Consider the following 16,367-nt stretch of genomic DNA (forward strand, 5'->3'; position numbering starts at 1 on the left):
CCATTCCGGTTTGTACGGGTAATCTCCCGAAAATTAAGGAATTTCTAATCCGACAACTTCATGCACTGTCATGTTCCGGAGCCCGCGGTTCAAATGAGCTACTCACCGCTCTTCGATGGTCGTCGGGAGTTGGGTCCGGGCGCGCAGCGAGCTGATGTAGGACGCGTGCTGCTGGCGGCCATTGGCGGTCAGCATGCTTACCCCTCCACCACCACCGCCCTCCGAGAGGTAGCCGTTGTCGATATTGTCGGAGTAGCGGGCCGGGATCTTCCGAAGTGCGTCACCATCGCTGCAGTATCCTCCACCCGGGCCACCGTAGTCTTCGCAGTAGTCGGCCGCCATCAGCTGATGGTGATGGTGCTGGACATGCGGATGATGCCCACGGGTACCGCGGGTCGGCAGTGTAACGTGGCTGTTGTAGCCTCGCAGGAGCGGCCTCATCGGAAGCACGGTGATCTGCTTCTCCTCCTGCTCGTAGATCGTCGTCGGGCCGCCCCCCGGGTTGGCAGTGTTGAGGATTTTCGTCGGGACGGTGTTGAACTTGCTGAGGTTGTTGTTGTTATTGTTGTTGAGGTTATGGTTACCGTTGTGGAAGACGTGCCCCGCACCGCCATTCTGTTGTGCCGCCGGACTACCGTTAACGCTGCTACTGTTGAGATTCACATCCGGTTGACCGGCGTAGAGCAGCGGACCGGGACCACCGTTGGCGGGGACGAGCTTCTGCGGGGAATGGATCAGCTGCTCGGATCCCGACTCCGAGCTGGGCCGGTACGCGACCACACTGGACGTTTCGCTCGAGTTCGAGTGCTGCCCCATCGAGGCACCTTGCGTGGAGTTCGAGTGCATACTGTCGGACATGCTGTTGGTTCCGCTGTTCGTGGTCAGCTGTTGCTGCTGCCCCAGCATGGAGTTGTTGTTGCCACTAACACTGATCTGCGGTCCTCCGTTGGCGTTGTTGTTGTTCGGCGGGGAAGCTCCCTTGCACACGGCTCCTTCCTCCTTTAAACCGGACCCTGGAGACAGCAGCTGCGAGGAGGGCTTACTCGTTCCCTTGATGGCAGCCATCGGTTTGGGAATGCCGGTGTTCACTGCAGACTGTTGTTGTTGCTGCTGCTGCATCTGTTGCATCTGTTGCAGCTGGTGTTGTTGCTGCTGCTGTTGGGATTGCACCATGCTTTTCGGGGACTGAATGTGCGACTGTGACACCATCATCATTTGCGAGCCAACCTGCTGCTGCTGCTGCTGCTGCTGAAGCTGGTGGTGCTGGAGTAAACTAGTTTTACTTTCGGATTTGGCGTCCAGTTTTCGCCCGGCGCTACCCACGGAGGCAAGTTTCAGTCGCGCGGCGGAGTCGGTGGCCGCCACCTTCGAAGCCATCGCCGACGCACCAACGGCCGACGCCGCCATCGAGGTCGTCGTCACGTTGGTGGCCATCGGTATTTTCTGCGCCTTCTGCGGCGCGAGCGGAATGTGCGTCTGGACCTGGTGCTGCTGGTGGGGATCCTGCCCTCCCGCGTCCTTGCCGTTACGCTGCTGCAGCTTCTCGGCCTTCGCCGCCGCCTTGGCCGCCTCCTTCGAGCTCGACTTGGACGAAATCAGCTTCGTGGAGGACTTGGACGCGGCGGACGACACCGTCGACGATGACTTCGCCCCCGAGTCGAGCTTCTTCAGGCCGGACTCTTTAATCTTCGCGCCCGGAATGGCCGTCGTCGTCGTCGTCGGGTGGCCATTGTCGAGGCTGAGGCTGGAGTCGCTGCGTTCGCTGCGGGCCGACGAGAAGCCACTGCTCGAGCTGGTGCGCTTCGAGATCTGCGACTTCTGGGCCGCCCGGTCCTGCTTTTCCTTGCTGTTGAACAGCTTGAACTTGTCCAGCATCGAGTGCTTCTGGTGGTTCTGGGCGGGATTGGCCGGAATGTTCGTCACGTTGCCATTCGGCAGCAGCGTGATGGTGTTGTTATTGTTGTTGTGGTGGTTGTTGTGCTGCAGGGTGGCCGCGTTCCCCGTCGCGGCCGAGTACGGGCTGGCAGGAATTTTACAATTGGCCCCTTGTGGCAGGCGTAGGCTAGAAAGGGTAGGAAAGAAACGCAAAATACATAAGTAAGCATAAACGACGATCAACCTCGAAGTCTTGGGATTTAAACCATAAACAAATCCCGATGCAGTGACATCCGTGACGCTATATAGGACCGGGGGAAGGTTAAATTTGGGTGTGAAATTATGCTTCTGAGGCTGATTTATTGACAACCGGCTCGAATAAAAAAGGGAGAGAGAGCGAAAAAAAACACACTCAGTTGGAATTTTGGGAACCCCTTGGAGTCATTGGTATTCGCATGCGGAAGTTACATTCCACGCACATTTCAATTTGGCAATTCGCTCGACCTGGAAATGGCTCGTCGAACCATCGGGGGAATGTTTGGGTAATTGACAGCAGTTGGTGCTCCCACCATGAAGGGAGGTTACTTTTCTTAAAAGACGCGTAACTTACAGGCACGTCCTACGGTCTTGACTTTTGATTTATTTGGGCGCCTGCCCAAAAACCCAAACCGACCCGCCTTACACTCCCGTGGTTCGATGTGAGCTAAAACACTGCAGAAAAAAGGGAAGGCCTTTTTCTTATCCAACGGGGAACCCAAACAACAACAAGCAGACGGACGGATGTGGGGTGGACTTTTGATTTATGCTACAAGTAAGTGTTAATTCGTGTTGGACGCCATGCTGTGCGGGGTTCGATTCGGGGTTCGATTGTCCATATTTGGATGGTGAGGTGCGACGATAATCGGAATAAATTTGCGCGTGTCACTTTTTTGGCAATATGGCTGTGATGGGGTTCACGGGGGTTAATTTCGGTTTTCACGAAATCCTTTCGGGTATGTGGAGCAAATAAGGAATGCAGTTTGCCATCACAATCGTTTAAAGGTATCTTCTCCAAAGGCTTTTTTGAGGTGGAGTAAAGTATTCCGCAAATTCCTCCTCAAACGGATGCATTCTTTATGGAAGTAATAACATAATTATTTATTATTCAAGGAACGGTCTGCACCAAACCGCTTTAGAGTGATTAAAAGGTGAATGCCCGCCAAGCTATGCCGGAAAAATCCACTGCAAACTACAACTGGGTTCTCTTTTCATGCAAAAAACAGTGACAGATTCCTCTTTCAAAACCCATAAACCACATAGGCTAAGCGTTCACCTTTGTCTGCGGCACTATCGCAGGATGAATCAAGAACTTTTTGCCATAGCCGCACTTTCTTTTCCTTTCCCGCGCGGATAAGTAGTTGAGGAAAGTTTCAGTGAGCGTTTTACTTCCGCAAACCCCCAACGCAGTCGTTAACAATCGCGAGCGAGGGAAATAGCCAAAAACAAAGAACCGGGAAAGAATGAAGGTAAAGCTGCTACTGCTACTTTACATTTAACTTTGCTTGTCCCATTTCGCGTAGGATGTTCTGCATTGCCTTTGGAAATTCTGGAGTTAGGATTCTTTTCCCCCGGCCGTTCTACAAACCCGAAGTACGATTGCTTACCTATTGTTTCCTTTCGGGATTTGCGTGATTATCGCGGTACCGTTGTGCTGGGGGCTCCCCGGGCAGCTATTGCCGTCGGATGGCGTACTGTTGGAGACGCCACCGGCACCACCGCCGAGGGTGTGCTTCTGTAGGCCGCCATGTAACCCTGCGGGAAAGGCGAGAGTAAAGTCTGGATGAATTTTTAATTCCACAACCAACCCAGTCCTACCAGTGTCGATGTAACCCAACGATGATGATGATGATGGTGTGAGCGTATGAATTTAAAATCTACAAATAATGAGAAATTGGGTTGGGGTGTTCCTTTTAACCAAGGGTTTTGGCCAACTCCATCTCAACCGGTGGATGAATGTGAGCCACCTCTCAATCTCGTAGAAGGATGCACCACTTTGAGGAGAGGCACTCCTCTGTCGTATTCGGTTACTATGTCTCCCGCCGGTGCTGTGAATTTGTGTCGAAGCGTAAAGGCATTGGGACCTCCGCTTCTGACTCCTAACGCATGCCGACCAAGCGCTTTCCGAGTTGTGATAATTTATTATTCAGCTTAATCCCAGGACCTGCAGGAAGTTGCTTGTGGATGAAACTGTTGGTAAACATTATCGGATATATGACCGACCCGACACCATTCTCCGGCAGGTCTCTGGCCCGGGAGGATAAAGTTTATCTTACGGTAAACCGAACCATCAAAACTGACCCTCAAAGAGCCAGTGGTATGGACTTCAATATCCAGCAGACCGAGAGAGAGAGACGGTCACTCGCTTCGCACCGGTATGAGGACTTGCTTATAATTAATTTATAGGAGATTAAACATGTTGTATACGAGACGCTGGTTTCCGCAGCTCGAATGCGAGTGGAACAGTCTAATTGGACTTCGGTGAGACTTTTATTCTAATATGTACACCAGACACCAAGGGGAGAGGATGTCCCAACCAAATTTCAAACCATCAGACTTCCGTACGCAGTGTGCTATCCAGATAAACGATGAATTTTAATCGAGTTTCATTTTAATTGCCGTTTACGGCAATGCACTCCCTCCAGAGATTGGGGGTTCGTGTACATTCTCGGTCATTCTCGGAGGGGGGACGCGCGTTGTACTATGTTGAGCCGGACTGCACAGGGTCTATTCCATGATGCCGTAGAAAGCTGAAATGTACTTATAACTAGCTCCATGGCTAGCACAAAGAAGGCATTCTACGACCCAGGGTTTCGATCGGGAAAACTCGATTCGATATGCAAATTCGTCCTATGTAAATTTCAAACTCCAATCAGTATGTAATAGCGGCTAAGAAATGCAATCAAGCTTGCACTCATGAGGATGGATTTTGATTTGCAATTCCAACCAATCGGGGAGCACAATATGGTAGACCTTTCTTGGATATAACTGACATCCATAAGAGTTCTCTTTCAGATGGGGGAAGTTGTAACTCCAATAACTTATTTCAATATGATACCGTCGCACTCGAAGGGCGAAGTCCTTTAATTATAACTTTGATTTACAACGATATTCAATTGAATACAAAGATTAATGCTAATGCGACTACCAAGTTTTCCGCATTGAGATCCATTGACCCGCCCAAACATTCAACCCCGAAGTCCCGAAACTTTCTTCAAAACTAAAACACTTTTGGGTCCGAGTCACATTTGGCAAAGAAGCTCGAAACTGTCTTTGATAAAAGTTTTATCACCCGGCTTTCATCTCCGCCACCTTTCCCGAAAAACCCTCCCGGTCTAAACACTGCAAGAGGGTTTCCATCCGGTGGAAAACTAATTAACAACTAACCGTTCTCAATTCCTCCTCTCGTGAGTGGTAATACCAAGCGTTTAGCGTTGAATCGAACATCATCGTTGTCTTCTCTTCATCATCATCATCATCATCATCATCCTCGTCGACGGCGTCATCTTTGGTAGCAAGAGAATAATCTCCGGCAGAGACTTTACTTACCCGTCTGCTGGTTAGGTGTCGGTGGCAGTGGGCGCACTTTATCCGGTGGACATCGTCTCGTGACGAGCACGGTCGCCGGTAGCGGAATCGCTGTGCCGCCATTGACGCCGGCCTTTGCGTACGGGACCGGAAGTTGTCTGGAAGAACAAAACAAAAGAAAAAGCGAGAGACCAAGATAAGCAGGATGAATAAGACAATATTGGGTCATAAGGTTTTTAATGCTTGTCGTAGCTAGTAGCTAAAAGTCAATCATGCTGTCGATCGTCGCACCTGGCGTTTGGAAAAAGGGAAAAACACAGTTTTTGATCTGAACAGAAGAGAGAAAGTGGGATTAAACGGCTGCCATTCCAAATTAATTGGCAATGCTCGGACACTTTCGAGGAGGGAGCTTATGCAAATGCAACCGATTAGAGACGGTCGATAGGCGATGAAGGCAAGTGTCTATGCGTCAGGTTAAGTTGGAAAGCAAATGGATGACCGATCGTTTGGGCCAACCTTCCGACGTGCTTCTTCATGCCTATCTCTCACCCACATTATGAAGACCCTTCTCCTGCACCATCATCATCATCGTGATCGTCGGATGAGGCACCAACAACAACATTTGCATAATTAAATTAGATTCCCGCTACTTGTGGCCTCCCGGCATGTGGCGCAATTGGTTGCGTTTTAACGCAAGAAATGTCTTCGGATGATGTAGTAGGCCATTCGGTGGTGGGTCGGTGGAGAGATTCCATCATTCCGCGGGGTTTCTCCAAGTACCCCACCCCAACATTAAGGCCTGCAAGAAATTGGATTCAGCTGCAGCAGGGAAAAAGGTGTGATAAATTTGACCTATTAACGGGATCTGAAACGCTTGCTGCCGCCTCTGCTGAGAGTGAGGTCGGAGTGGCGTACCACGGGGTTGATGTTTAGCTACCGGGTTTTCGCAAAATGCCAACCTCTCCCCGCCATGGTGCGGTACTTTCGCATGGTTGGATGAGTTTTAGGAGGCTAACCGTGAGGCAGGCACGAACCGAACCGATTGCTAATTCTGGCCCCGAAGTGTTGGTCCAGTTCCAGATGCACTCCACCTCGAACATTGGCTGCACGCGTGCGATGGTAGAATATCAAATGAGTACAACTCCGGTGCTTGTGCCTCTATGTCTTGGAGTTGGAGGGAACGGGTTTCTCGGTCGGTGGGCGTTTCTGGACACAAACAAACCTTTTACCTCATCTTTTCTTCCAGTTAGATCTGCTCGTTGAAAGGCTTCTGGTCTTACCGGGAAAGAGAGATAGAGGGAGGACACACATAAAACGCCGGCAGCTGTTGCACATGCTCAGGCAGACCTCGTGGACCTCGTTGTAGGCTCATCCATATCCCCACCATCAGCAGCAGCATATGCCCGCCACCCGCTAGGGGTCGCAACATGAGCCTTTTGCTGGTACTGTCAACCCGTTGTTTTTAACCCAGCACGCACTAGACTTCCACGAATTGCGATATCCAGCTGCTGCTGCTGACCAGCTCCTGAACGGGGCGAGTATAATTTTCAGTCCAAAGACAACTAAAAACATCCCAACCAGCGCTGGCTCTGAGATAGAGCCAGGACAAGAGTTCATTGACAGAACGGCTAGAACCCGTTCGTTGTTGGAATCATCATCTAACCCCGACAAAACCGAAGCAAATCGTTCCGGTAGCAATTAGTGCCGAACGGCGCAATCGGACGCAGCTTCATACATTATTTATGAATCTCCCGCCACTTGTGGTGATGGCGATGTTTTTTTGTTTCGTTTTAGGTTCAACGCGTAACAAACCGCGACCGAAAGCTCGTTAGACCATGGCAATCGCACAGCTGGTGATATTTTCGTCCGTTGAACGGTTCATGCAAGGGGTTAATGGTGGAGGTGTTTTATTTGCCTGCAATTGTTGGCGGAAATGGCTCTCGTTCAGCTGATAACCGGAACCGAACGGAACTCGGGTCGCTATAAACGAGAACTGCTGCGGGTTCCTATGAGCCGATTTGCTCATTACGCGACACTTTGTGCGGATATTTTTGCATGTCAACTTCGAAAGACGACTTTGACGCCTGACTTTTCCCCTTCAAAGCCGTGCACACGTGAAAGCAAACAACTTTCACTGAGCCGCCGCCGTTGAGGCCGCTGAAGATTATCAGCTGAACGATCTTCTCCACCTGATGGCTGACACAAAGTGACAGCAAACGATAATGCCGATGACAGTGCGGCGAGGGCAATTTTGCATTTCCCTCCGAAGGCAATTTGTCCACCACTTGCGTGTTCGTGCGGAGCACAAGATAAAGTTTATGGCTCCGTTTGGTTTGCTATAGCATAAAGACCAGGGGTTTCTTCTACAGCAAAAAACCACAAAATACTACTCAGGTGACTCGCGGAGAACCAAAGGAGAGCTCTCTAAAAAGGGAAGGCAAATTAAATCATGTTCCACCTTGTGTGTGCCCCACGGTGGGGAAACATTACGCTCAACAAGTGCACAACATGGCTTCGGCGTTGTAATAGAAGTCCGGGTTGCAGTCGCAAAACATAAGCACACAACCAGTAGCCAGGCTTGGGGTTCGCGCAAGAAGTCGCCGGAAAGTCGATCGCGATCGTAAAGCTGTTGGATATCCCGTGCATTACGTCTCGAATTCGATATTTCATGGTTTTATATTTAGGTTGCATCACATCGGAGCCGGAGCGTACGCCTTGCGCTGGGGTTTTCCAACAGGAAAGAGTCTCTTGCGGGGCATCGATTTTCACTCGTCGTGTCCGAACCGTGTTCCCCGTGTGTAGGATGATCATACGCGCAATGCACTTTTGGTATCCGTTCTGTTCGTCGTGCATGTGCAACGTTCGAAAAGCACCACCATCGTTGGTTGCAAAAGAATCTATCTCAACCCACGGGAGACTGGACTGGTTGGCTGTTCCAGGGAAGCAGTTTTTAATTACGCCACGCCGTTTCCTCTTTCCCGCGAGGTGCGAGAAACTGTGGTTGAAAAGGAAGCATTAAAATTGGAACAAACTCAAAGATGAGGAAGAGTGAAAAAAAAGAAACCATTGGTGATGATGAGCATAAGTTATGAATTATTTTAGGCGAGAAAAACGGTTGCATGTTTCCGGGATGGAGGAATTATTTGGATAAAGAACGATGGTGCGCTGTCGCTCTAGAATACATCACAAGAGTTGAGTCATTTTTAAGTATAAACAATCCAGTAATATTCAAGTGCGTGTTGTTGCTTTTGATAAACTGAAAGATGATTCAAATCTTTGCCTACAAAAACCTGTGGCTTTAAAATCAATAGTTGAAACCTGTTCAAACAATGACCCACTTTGGGAAGCAAGAACTGTAGGGAGAATCGATTGTCCAAACGCCACATCACAGCCCTCATCCGTCAACGCCCATGACATATGCTGCAGACTACGCAAACCGGCTCGCACGAGAGAGACAAGGGGAGGAAAGGCCGGCTTAAAAATAAAACTTTGTTGTGAGTTGCCTCTGCGCGCAACAGTTTGGATTCTGTTTGGATTCTCCTTCCAACATCTGCCCCGGCCTCGAGCTGATGACACTTAACTGAAACGGTCCACGCGCGTTCCTGCATCTAAGCGCGGGAAGCATAATTAGTTCAGCTTCGGGCGGACGGGGTTCGAATGTCGAAAATGTCACGTCTTTAAAAATCAATCGATCCGCCTGCCAACCGATACGATGATCGTCGCCACGATGAGGTTTGAGCTTTGTGAATCGATTTAATTAACAGCGGGCATGCTGTTCCGAGCCGGCGATTAGCGGGCCGGCGAGCTAATTGGGCCAAAGGCAGCGAGAGGGTCCCGACCACATCCACCCATCGACATCGGATGGACTAAGATCGATGCTTTCTCGCGACGACTTGCAAGATTCCCGTGGGCCGGCTAATTGTAACCGAAAAGAACCGTTGCGTTGAGAGTTTCGCGGCTTCCACTTCGCGCGGGACTAAGGCTAGTGAATGCTAATAATTGATGCTAATCTTTCTTCGCCGTTTCGTTTCCGATCGGTGGATCGAAGCGGGTGGATTGACTGACAGGGGGCGGAACGGAAGGTATCCCGAGCCTTGCGGGTCACGGTTTCCGCAAATGGTAAAGCACTCAGTGTTATGAGGAGGTTAGGTGACCTATATGGAGAGGAAAGAAGGCCAGAGCAACATAATAAGTTGCTTTTTTGAGAAAATGTAGCATTTTGGTTAAAAGAATGTGGTAAAGTATCTAATAATCAGAAGGAAAGAGATTATATTTAAAAAGTGTCTAAATGACATCCTCAATGAACTCGGGAAAGAGAACTCATGTTTTGCATACAAAGGCATCCATAAGAGACCTTATATTTGAATTTTTTAGACTCTCCAAAGATTGGACGTAAAATGTTTTATTGTGTTTGCATTCCTGCGTTACGATTCGTTCGATCGTTCTTTCGAAACTTTTATCATCTTCACGTACATATTCGTCGTGCCTCGTCCCAGTATCAGATATGCAGAGAAAAGTTCTACCTGAATAAAAATCGCATCCAAAAGGTAAGAAGTTGAGATGCAATGAAGGAGAGAACCGGGGACGGGGAAGAACATTCTTGCACAAAACAAATTTTGCAACGCTGCATCTCACCTCAGTCAACCCTCTGTTCTTCTACATGGCTTAAAGTCGATTCGCTCCTTATCGAGAACGTTGCGACCATTTTGCCTGGACAGTTGAAAAGTGGAAATTACCTATTTAGGAATCGGTGCATCGACGCCGGTAGCTTTGGAGGTCGAACCCGACCCGTTCCTTCGGTGCTTCAGCTTCAATTCAACAGACAAGTTCGACCGGTCCAAAGACACCACACTTTACGACCGCGCTCGGGCACGCGGAGGTTAAAGTTTAGCCATCTTCCGAACGACACTTGTAATGTTGTTCGGAAAAGACGATGGATTTATTTTTATGGGAACACTTTTTGTTTCTCCAACTACACTTAAAGTTTGGGTGCGTGTGTTTCAAATCGGCAAGTTATGCGTTGTTTGAGGAAAGATTTGAGCGAGAGATTGCATAATTTATAGCCCCAGTGTCTGGCGTTACACGAAACTGGATTGATGTGGTATCCCCCCGCCTTGTCAAACGTGTTTGTGTTGGCATGCATTCTCCCATTCGGCGTTTGATTTGTGTCGATCGTAAAGCGACGGCTAGACACAGCGGTATTCGCACGAATATTCCCGCCGTCCCGCGGGAATCCCGCTGGACGACGGGAAACTCCATATGAAAAAAACGGATTTCGTTCCCGCTATGTTTAAAAAACGCGAAACTACGACCCGGCGGGAACGGACGCATTTGCTTAATTGAAACGTTTCATGAAAAGTTTCATTCGCTTGCTACAACAACGTCGGTATGGGCAACGTATATAGATGCGGCCGATGTTGTTGGAGAGAAACCAAAATGCGAGTAGTCTTCGACGCAAAATTTTGGAGGAGGAACTCAACAACACCATTCATAAACTTTATATTTGATAATGACTCACAATTCCACTTTTACCTGCCGCCAATTTAGATCACGTAAACAAACTAAAACGTAAACAAAGCTTCACTTTGACAAATCGGACGAATAAGCTCGTTCCCGCTGGATATTTTGTCGAATCTGGGCTACTTTTTCCCGTTCCCGCCACCGGGAATTCCAGGCAAGTTTAAACAGCGGTTAAAAGTGCACACCATTTGCTGTCACTTTCGCTCAAGAAGCGCATCCTCAAAAGTGTCGTCTAATTTTCGTTCGGGGAGCAAACATCAACAGCAGCATATAAAAACGGCTGAAAACATTCATTTGCCTTCAAACGAGACTCGTTAATTATCATAAAACCGATGCGGATCGTCCTCGTCCCTGATGGCTGCACCACCTTCTCGGCGGAATGTGTCTTTGTAGCTAAGACATTGGGATGATCTATGTTCGTCTATGGCGCATAAAATGCGGTCCAAGCACGAGCCAGGCCACCCTGTTAGACCATATCTAAATAGTGTAACATAAACATCTTATTTGGAGGTTGCGTTAAAGTGGTGTAGAAGAGGAAAACTATCCTTAGAGTTTTGTAGTCCATAGATTTTCTAAATCTTAGTTCAACACAATTTTAGCATATCCAAATTTGAACAGATTATTTAATATTGTTTGCAAAAATTTATCTGGATTACATAAACTTTCGAAAAGTGCAATGGAAAATACTTCGCTAAAGCTCCAACATTGACCGTGACTTATGCGTCTTCAGAGCAAGAAGCAACATCGGATGATTGTTGGACTGGTACGTCTTTGAAGGTTCAACCCACATCTGGTCTCTTGGCTGTACGTTGAACTAAACCACTCGTTTTTTATTCCACCCATAACAAAGATCCTCCAATCGAGGCAGATGGGAACGGTCCGTTAATGCATTGTCATTAATAACTCTGGATGGGATCGCCTACGCGTCCCGTTGCAGTCTTTAAAGACCGGCGAGGTGTCTTTCTCGGATTCCGGAACGATCGGACGTCGCCAAGTACCAGCACGTCCAAGGTCTTCGGGACCTCGAACCATTTGAGCCAAGCCTCATAAGCTATGCTACCGTACACCCGATCGTCGAGATGCTTTCATCCCATTTTACTTTGATTGATCGAACGCAAACGCCCGGTAGTCTATGAATGGAACTAGCCAATCATAGTCCCATCTCGGTGCCAAGAGTGCCACCGTTCGAGTTGTGATTTTACCTTGCCGATGAACACCGGTGCACTACCCACCCAGAATAAGAGATCATTTCGAAGAAGTAAAAACCCAGCCAGATACCGCCACGTGTAAGAACTCTCCTCCCTTCGGGCGACCAAAGACCGGGATGCAGGGAGACCTCATTAAGGTACCTTGGCGTGGCACCGAACGGGTCACACCTACGCAAAGTTGGATGTCGTGTCGCTCCGAGCTGCGTGTTGGAAAACCGGGCACGAATCAAAGGAGAAGTGCAGAGTAATGAAGGTCTGGAAAGATACGGTTTTGAGGCTACCCTACCCAACCACCGCTGGCAACGGTGCGCTTATTAACCCTTTGCACTCGAGCGGCGCCGATACGGCGCCCAGCAGTAGCGTAACACCAACTCGAGCGGCGCTGCTACGGCGCCAAGCCGTTTGAAGCGGATGAGCCGTTCTAGTACTAGACTATAGTCCTACTCAATTTGGAGTTCTTGATCCATGCGCTTCTACGTTCAAAGTGATATTTTGATATTTACGATGAATGAATTAATGAATAAACTACATAACTGTAAACTTTTGCTACGTTTTTTTCTTGAAAACAGTTTACGCGCCCCCGTATAATACGTTTACCCAGTGGCGGATTCACACTCATTAGGGCCCTAAGCGGTAAAGTTCACCGGGTCCCTTCGCTACACCGTAAAAAATGATAAATTGGATTGTTTCCAATTGATACTCTTCAACTCTGATTATATACCGAACCATCTTTTCATTATTTCCTCATGGTTCTTGGCAATAATATTTATTTATTTTACAGTAAAAGTATCCATTATTGACTGGTTACGATTTATTACTAGTCAATAATTGAAGAAAACCAATGAAGTCTATAGAATGTTTGTAAAAGTATGAAGGGAACCCTTGAAGGTTCTGGGCCCCTTACGAGCTCTGGTCCCAACGCGGCCGCTCAGTCCCCGCACCATAAAATCCGCCACTGCGTATACCAGTTTGTAAAATTTCGCCTCGAGTTGCTGGTTCGCGCAGGCGAAAAAGCTTTCGAGCGCAAAGGGTTAATGCGCTTTTATGAGTATCGTGCAGTTTTCCGATATTTATTGCTCGGCCCGGGAGCCCGACGACAGTGAGAAAGAGGTCTCAGGCCAACAACAACGAAAAAGAGGAGAGTCAGTCTGCCAGACACCGATGGCTTCTTGCGAATCGCGTGGATGTAGACCGCAATTTGGCTTTCGGTTCCGAAGACGGTCTGAAAAAGTCCCCGAAGCAAAAGGTGTTCCTCAGGAGATGTGATCCCACCTCCACGGGACTCGCTTGATGAGGTTAATTGCAATCGGAGCCGTGGGGTTGATGATGATTATGAAGGATTGTCACAGGCGTAGGTGTTTCAAAGCCTATTGTCTGCCGGTGAATGATGGCTTGTCTGGAGGAAATTTTGATGACTTGATCAATCATCCGCACCGGTGTCATGAATATTCTTATACATTCGCCTGGGCAATGGTTCGAAATGCGCTAATATGCAGATGGAAATTTATGAAGAACGATCCACCATAATTACCAAACAATTACGATTCTTCCAAATTACGAGATGTATTTAATTTACATAATTTGGAGAGCAATCAAGTAGAAGATTGATTGACCCAACGTCAAATTAAAATATTATTTTGTTTCTCACATTGTGCTTCGCCTCGAAGTTTAGATAGAAACTTTTGAGATGGTTTCATAATATCGGTTGGTTATGGTTCGATTTCCGAATGCTTCTTCCACTCAACAACACTTGAAAGTCAGTAAACCGTCAAAAGTCAAAAGTTCGAATTGAAATTCGTCTCGGATGGATCTCAAACTTATTTTCGACGGAGCGTCGATGAAGCGGAAAGGGGCAACTGTGAACTTTCAACCGACAACATCTGGTTTCAATTGGTTGAAGCGTGGAAAACAAAAATCATTCAAAATAACTAAATGCATTCGCGAGAATAAAAGTGCTACGAGTCGGAGGAAATGATTGGCCATCCAATCTGGTGCTATTCGTGGGGTGAATTGATTTCCATAACTCACTCCGTTCGCCGGGTGTTGGTGTCGTCACCTTTTGGGTCGCGAAACAACTTCCGTTGAACGTTTCGCGTCCGTTTGAAGATATCCCGCTTGTTTGTGGATTTACTTTCGCACAAACTTTTTCAATAGTTCGCTGCCAACGGAAGTAAAGGTGTTCTCCAAAATGCATCCTGAAGCCTCCTGACCCAAGAAGTAGAGACCAACTATTCAATCAGCCTGCCGCCGCTTGAAAACCGGGACTCTTTTGACCCAATGCCTCGGGCGTTAAGTTTGTGTTCCACTCGAAGAACCGCTCGTAGATCCAAAGAAGAAGATAGAGTGCGTCAGATACGGGTCTATGGGGCTCGTTCCGCGGGGAGGGAACTGCTTTTACGGCTTTTCGGCAGAATTGCCATCATCGCGCCGCCGGGGCCACCCCGATGCCGCCGGCGTTAGGCGGCCTTCTCCCGCGGACTCCGGTTCCACCAACCGGTCGTTGACATCCAGTTTGGACGATGGGGGGTGATGATGTATCCCCAACCAAGCGGTCATATGTATGCCAGAGGCAACATAAAGAAAAACATTCGACACAGAGCGAGCGCGTTGGTCGTAAATCGATGATGGCGATGATGATGACGATCGCATCGGAACGGATCGGATCGAGCGATGGCGGCGGCAACAGAAGGAACGTTTTCCCATTTCTATTTCTGATGACAGTTTGAGTGGATGTGCACCACCAGTGTGTTTGGGCTGTTGTGACCGCGTCCTCCACCATGTCGTGGTAGGTAAAGTCATAAAACGAAGCAAAATTGGCTGACATTCATAGACACTCGATAGCGGAAGCGTAGTTAATAGTCGTCGTCGGGTTGCTTCTCGATCGCGAATGGTCCGGAACGCCAGCATCGGGGCCCGGACATAAACGAATGTTTATGATTTATTTCATCGTCTTCCAACAACATTTTTCGGTTGCTTATGGCCGGATCATTGATTCCAAACGGAGGAATAAGAGTCCATCAGAAATGTTTTGGTTCGAAAACATAAGTATCGGTCTAGGAAATAATTTAGATTATAAAATGAGCCAAAGCCTGTGGTTTATTTATCATTCTTAAATCTCTTTTCCATCAAACCGAAAGACGCTTGCGCATTCCTTGAGCAACATTTCGTAACAAAGCAAATATAAAGAAAATGAAAATGTGTCAATTTTCTCGCTGAATCATTTAGGAAAACAGAACGACGCGCAACTGCTCGAAAACTGTGTTGCAAAATGTGTTTGACACATGAAATATATGCAAGCGGACAGATCGCAAGCGTTCACGGCTTATGTTGTTTTTTGCGTGCAGAATCTACACACACACACACACACACAAACACACGCCATACCTTGTGCCGGAAGGGAACCACGGTGCCGTATGACGCAGCACGCAATGATTCAGCACGAAAGGATGCACAACTGCATCGAGCTCCAGCTGCACAAAGAACGAGCTGGTATTATTCAATCGTCTCGCCATGTGCAACACTGGCGCATTGCTTGGAGCTAATTTTAGAGAACGCTCCAGCGCATAGGTTTTTGTTTTCGGTTCGAACCGTTCCACAGTGAACAGTCAGCTGGTCGTGACTCTTAGAAACAGCGACAGAGGTCGTCTTCCAGTCTTCCTAAAGTTCACATCATTTGTGATCACGAACTGTAAGGAGCACTGGGGAGTTGGAAGGGACACGAAAATGGGCAAGATGGTTAATGGATGTTGAGGGTTTCACCCAAAAAAAGAACAACTAACAGGGAGAGGAGCTCGTTGATCTTTCGGTAATAATTGTAATGGACAAATTGAACTTTAATGGATGACAAATAAGAAAACTATTGCTTTTAACACTGCGCATTTATCGTGGTACCCCCATGTTTGTCTACATCCAGCAGAAAATCAAAGGGTCGATGAAATGCTTCAAGCAGTCTTCACCAAGCTTTGTCCTTCGACTCTTGGAGATTGTGGATTTTGGAAAAACGTACAAAACATTTTTATTGCAACGAGTTGCAGTATTGATAACTCCTGTCAAATATGGAAGTCGTCTCCCACGCCACAAGAAGCTCGTAGGCGATTCCAGAAATTCAACACCTCTGCGCCCACCTTTTGCATACTTCATCGGAGCGTGTCGTCAACATAAATTCCACCTCGGAGGGGATGGAATCAACGAAAAACAAAA

At 48.0% G+C, this 16,367-nt stretch overlaps 1 protein-coding gene across 1 annotated transcript in view; it reads right to left on the minus strand.

Moving 5' to 3' along the window:
• Window positions 1–16,367, minus strand: part of LOC131267472 (protein sickie) — a 191,452-nt gene that overhangs the window by 86,825 nt on the left and 88,260 nt on the right. Inside the window, exons 5-8 of the mRNA XM_058270359.1 lie at window positions 5,461–5,597; window positions 3,519–3,666; window positions 1,228–2,062; window positions 107–1,185 (exon numbers count right to left, since the gene is read on the minus strand). Coding sequence (XP_058126342.1) covers window positions 107–1,185; window positions 1,228–2,062; window positions 3,519–3,666; window positions 5,461–5,597 — 2,199 coding nt within the window. The remainder of the gene's footprint in view (window positions 1–106; window positions 1,186–1,227; window positions 2,063–3,518; window positions 3,667–5,460; window positions 5,598–16,367) is intronic.

Source organism: Anopheles coustani, chromosome 2, assembly GCF_943734705.1.
Source record: "Anopheles coustani chromosome 2, idAnoCousDA_361_x.2, whole genome shotgun sequence".
In the NCBI taxonomy this organism is placed as follows: Eukaryota; Metazoa; Arthropoda; class Insecta; order Diptera; family Culicidae; genus Anopheles; species Anopheles coustani.